Source organism: Stegastes partitus, unplaced genomic scaffold (genome assembly GCF_000690725.1).
Source record: "Stegastes partitus isolate 25-593 unplaced genomic scaffold, Stegastes_partitus-1.0.2 Scaffold323, whole genome shotgun sequence".
NCBI lineage: Eukaryota > Metazoa > Chordata > Actinopteri > Pomacentridae > Stegastes > Stegastes partitus.
Window position 1 is genome coordinate 198944 of NW_007578054.1, and position 5416 is coordinate 204359.

Below are 5416 nucleotides of genomic sequence, written 5' to 3' on the forward strand. Positions count from 1 at the left end.
TGGGCAACTCCTCAGGTTCACTGGATACTAGCAAGATAGAAGACGATTCTTTTAACTGATGAATCTTGTGTCTACTTGAATCTACGGAGCACACGACAGATGTATTTGGCGTCATATTGGGAAAGAACACGTCGGCATTTAAACGATGACGAGATGAAATCCTCATCCTTTTCATTGGCTGCCAACAAGAGAACGTGTGTCCTCATGTCGACATAATCTGCACTACCCTTCTAGAAAAATATTCCACACCTGCCATGCTCTTTATACTCTCCATTTGTCACTCACTGAGCATCTGTTGCATGCTCTGGTTAGATGTGTCCGACAACACGATCCCATCCCCAAACATGTTCACCAACTTCACTGAGCCTCCAGAAATAGTGGGACAACATTCCACAAGCAGCATTAACAACTCGCAGATATGTGGCACTTGGTGATGCTACTGGTCGACACACTTGTTACTGACTCGTGATTTCTGATCTACAACTTCACTCTTCATCTGCCTTTATCATTCCAATATACGGCTTACTTGCTTGTTTTCAGTTGCAGAGATGCTGCATGTTGGAACAACAGATACTGATTCTGCAATCGTAAAAAGAATAGATAAAATTTAATGAAATATCACATGTGGTGTTTAATTTTTCGTTCAGTATATTCTGATTATCTCCTTTCTATTCCTGTGTAGGTGAATGCTTCCCTGGATGGCTGGAGCCTCTTCTAGCTCGAATAGCTGAGCAACCTACCGCTGTGGTGAGCCCAAGAATCCCTGGCATTGACAAAGATTCCCTAAAGTTCACTAAACCAGTCCCTAATCCGCGGTATTACAGCCGAGGAGTTTTTGACTGGGCGTTGGTGTTTGCATGGGAGGTCATCCCTGAAAGGGAAAAGAAGCGACGGAAGAATGAGACTTATCCAATCAGGTAGATGCAAGTAAATACACACACAGATCTAGAAGGCTTTCCGACTTTCCATGGTTCCGCTGATTTGGCACTTGGATGGTAGAATGTTTAACACTGCTTGTGACTGATGTGCATCTGATTTTATAGAACTCCTACCTTTGCTGGTGGCCTGTTCTCGGTATCTAAATCGTACTTTGAGTATATTGGGACTTATGATGACCACATGGAGTTCTGGGGAGGTGAGAATTTGGAAATGTCCTTCAGGGTAAGAGTTTATAAAAGATTTTTGTTTAAAATGCTTTACAAAGTGTCCCCAGCTTCAGTTTTTCTTTGTGTGTCTTCTCTACTGCAGGTGTGGCAATGCGGAGGTCAGCTGGAGATTGTTCCTTGTTCTGTTGTTGGGCACATTTACCGCGAACATAGCCCCCACACTTTCCCCAATAGGAGCGCTACAATAGCTCGCAACCTGGTGCGCCTGGCCGAGGTCTGGATGGACGACTACAGATTTGTCTTCTATCGTTCAAACAGAGAAGCGGCCTCCATTTTGAAGGCGGTTTGTACAAATGTGCAGCATCTTCACAACGCTAGAAGTTAATCACATCAGATGTATGATGTCGAAATGCAGAAACTGCCTCAACGTGTCGCTTTTCTTGCGTTGTTTTCTTCTCAGAATTCATTTGGAGATGTGGCAGAACGTCGTGAACTCAGGAAGCGATTAAAGTGCAAGAGCTTCTCTTGGTACCTGAAAAATATCTACCCAGAAGCCTATGTCCCTGACATCAGGCCTGCCATGTCCGGACAGGTAAACTTCTTTACTAACATTTGATCATACGCCTGTGAAGATTCTCAGTCATCCAAGTCAGAAAACATCTACAGTCCAGCTCCTTCATGTTTCAAAATTTGATCATCTCTCTACACTTTGTAAAACAGGCAACTGTGTAGTAATTTTTGAGTGATTTTGTAAAAAGGAGTTCCAGTGATGCAGAACACAAGAACGCTATAAACATGACAGATTAATGATTGATTCATGTATCCACTCTGAATTGTATTTGCTTTATAAATAAGAAAATTGCTCGGTTTAACTTATTAGTTTATTTCATTTTTTAATATATGACTGGAGTGCAAGTAAATGAACTCACAAAAATAGGATTATTTGTGGTTTCTACACTACATCCCGTATTCTCTTATTTCATTTAAAACTTGATGCAAAAGTTTCATTAGCCAGATATACAGAAGGCCATCCACAACCTTGCCCCCCCATACCTGTTTGACCCTCATCCACATCGTCACCCCATCCCTCAGATCTGCCTCCTCCGTCATCTAACAGTCCCTCCTGCCCGTCTCATCACCCTGGGGAGCAGGGCAGTCAACCGCTCTGCTCCCCGGCTCTGGAACGCCCTGCCACCTCACTTGCAGAACCTGGACTCTATCCCTGAATTCAAAAAAAGACTACAAACCCACCTCTTTCAGCTCACCTACCAGTGCTAGCCCAATGAAACTGTGCCTTTACTTCAGTTTAGATTTCTGTTCTTACCTCTTGCGTGATGTTTTATCTTGTTTTAACTCAGTGTTTGGTGACCTTGAGTTCTGTGAAAGGCACCTTTAAAAAAAATAGATATTATTTGAAAAACGCCACAAAAACTTTACATTTGCTGTACATTATTTTCTGCAGTTAGAAAACATTGGCTTAAAGTGCCGCCTGGATGTGGAGATGAGGAAAAGGCAGCCGGCTTCCAAGTTCAGATGTAACATAAGCGGTAAAGGACAGGTACGTTAGATGCTGAATCACTGTTTCTTAACCTGGGGGTCAGAAAAATCTGAGGGTTCACCGGACATTAAGTTCTTTTGTTACAACGTGAAGAGAGGGAATTTAAAAAAAAGTCCTTTTATTGTATTGTGCAATTTCCACACTGAGTTCATGAACTGTAATCAGTGGTCAGAAAATAAATAATAAAATAACCAAAAAATAAAAGGTGTGCTTGTAAGAAAACAGGCCAAAACCGTAGCTAATGTTCATTTCAAAAATCAGGATCGTTACAAAAGGTAATTCTTTCTTTCACAAAATGACATTATATTTACTGTATTCAAATCAGCAAGAAATATTGCCATTTTACAGATATTAGCTATTATTTAAAAGAAAAAATGTATATTGAGTCCTGTAAAATGGCAAAAAAAAGAATAATATTTCACAGATTTTCCCTGTTTTATTCAATTACAGATGAAATTACAGATAATAAATAGAAAAATAAAAAAAATAAAAAAAACTGTTGACTTTAAAAAATACAGACAAAAACTGTGCACAATTTCCATGACTAGTAATTTGTTCCATTTATAGTGTGTGAATGTAAATTTGTATATATATTTATAATTATTATAATTGTAATTGTAGTTATCATTATTATGTGCTTTGCTGTCTGTCACTTAGTTTAGCCCTGTGATAGACTGGTGACTGGTGTCCCCTGCCTTCACCCTAAGTCAGCTGGGATAGACTCCAGCCATGGATGGATGGATTATTATTATTATTATTATTATTATTATTATTATTATTATTATTGTTATAATGGTTATTATTGTTATTATTATTATATGCTTAATGTTAGTTTTAAAAACTTTTTTTTTTTTTTTACACTGCAGTACAGTTTTGAAATGAGATTATACAAATTAAATATAGTGCTTGTGTGATTTTTAGTATTTCGAGTACACATCCTGGCAAGAGATCCGACTCATCGCCCACTTAAAGTTGTGTTTACATGCGACCCCTGGAGAACCTCAGGTGTCTCTTAAACAGTGTCGACTGAAGGGAAAAGCAGCACCAGAACAAGTGTGGATCTTCACACAGGTACAACTCTTCTTTCTACATCATCTCTAACTTCTCAGCAGCTCATGTTACAACACCGTCATTATAGTTGGAGAAGGAAGTAGTGAGATTTCCTTTTCCTCATTTTTGTTACTCTATCTCTAAATCTAAACGGAACCCTCTTAAACATGATGTTGTTTGCAGAAAAAGTACCTGAAGAATCCTTCATCAGGCAAGTGTTTGACAGTGGCAGGAAGAAACGTGGCCATGGCGACCTGCTCATCCACCAGAGTCAGTCAGAACTGGGTCTTCATCAGTGACTAGTCGTGGATTTGTGTGTGTGTGTGTGTGTGTGTGTTTGTGTGGACTTTTCTTTGAGTAAAGGCCTTTTCAAGGCTATCTTAATACAGTTCTCACATGTTCTGTGATGCAGAAACGCCTCTTAATGGATTTAAACAAACCCAGAGGATAGTTAGCAAAGTTACAGGCTTTTTACTGCAAAAATCTGTCTCCTTGTGTCTCTGCTCTTTCATGCAGAACAGACAGTATTTCAAACAAAAAAAGGGAATTATGGGACTGTTTGGAAACTACCATCCTGCTTTGATAGATTCTGACTCCTGAAACCTCACATTAGCTTCAGCTGAACTTTAACATAAATGATAAGATAAAACTTTATTAATCCCAAAGGAAACAGTTTAAAAGGCGTTTTGCACGCAGCGATGATTGTGGATTTTGGCCTTATCTCATCTTGCACAAGGTGGTGATCACTTTACTGCCAGTATGAACAAGAGAAAGCTTTACAGTTTTTATTTCCTCATGTGGGCGTGTGACTGTTAAATTAAAGGTATCAATTCAGAAACAAGGTTTGCTGGAGGAACCTCTAATGACTGAGAAGGGCTCCTGGTGATTGTGTACACTGCAATATTTCAACATGTATATTACATAATCAGCTGGGTTTATTAAAAGCATTGAGGAACTTCTTGGTTCCTCATCATTTCCACTGTGGAGGAGCCGTATGTGTTCAGTGGTTCCTTGAGGAGACGCAAAGGGTTTTCAAATAACAGCTTTGTGGTTTTATTATTATGAACATGGGCACTGGAGTTTGTTTTGTATTTTTTATTTTATATATCCCGAGGAACATTTGAAATAATACAATGCTGCTGATGCTGCTGTCATATGGTTTAAAACATATTTATGAGCAGCCAAGTGGGGGAAAAATGTGTATTTCTGACACTTACCACATGGTGATATGAGCTACACACATGTCAATGGCTGAAAGGCACCACAACAGTATAGCTAAAAATGAAATGTAATGTTAACACAATTGATTCAGATCATTTTAATGGTGCATTCTAACTAATGACTTTTGGTTTTAAAAGTTTCTTTAGAGTGTCTGTAGACTCTAATAGTTATACTGTTGACAAGCTGACAGTGATTTTGCTGTTCAAATGAAGACATCAGAACTGTTTAAAACGTGATTCTCATTCAGCACAGAGGCTCTGATAAGCGCCCTTCATGGCCAGGAAGTGGTTCCTGCTTCAAAATGTGTTTTTCAATTCAGTAGGTGGCGCTGTTGCAGAAAGCAGTGGTCCTAGAAATGCAGGAGACAGAAAATTAGGTCATATTGTTACGGAATAAAAAGTGGCATTAAATAGAAATGTTAGTTGAAAAATGCCAATATATAATTAAATAAACATTTGAAATGAAAATGCTTGTTACAAAC

General features: G+C 38.9%; 1 protein-coding gene across 1 annotated transcript in view; it reads left to right on the forward strand.

The window, feature by feature from the left end:
* Positions 1-4017, forward strand: part of LOC103358648 (polypeptide N-acetylgalactosaminyltransferase 6-like) — a 9280-nt gene extending 5263 nt beyond the window's left edge. Inside the window, exons 4-10 of the mRNA XM_008283691.1 lie at positions 683-917; positions 1044-1161; positions 1249-1449; positions 1567-1698; positions 2569-2664; positions 3586-3735; positions 3898-4017. Of these exons, the coding sequence (XP_008281913.1) occupies positions 683-917; positions 1044-1161; positions 1249-1449; positions 1567-1698; positions 2569-2664; positions 3586-3735; positions 3898-4017 (1052 nt within the window). The remainder of the gene's footprint in view (positions 1-682; positions 918-1043; positions 1162-1248; positions 1450-1566; positions 1699-2568; positions 2665-3585; positions 3736-3897) is intronic.
* Positions 4018-5416: the final 1399 nt, after the last annotated feature.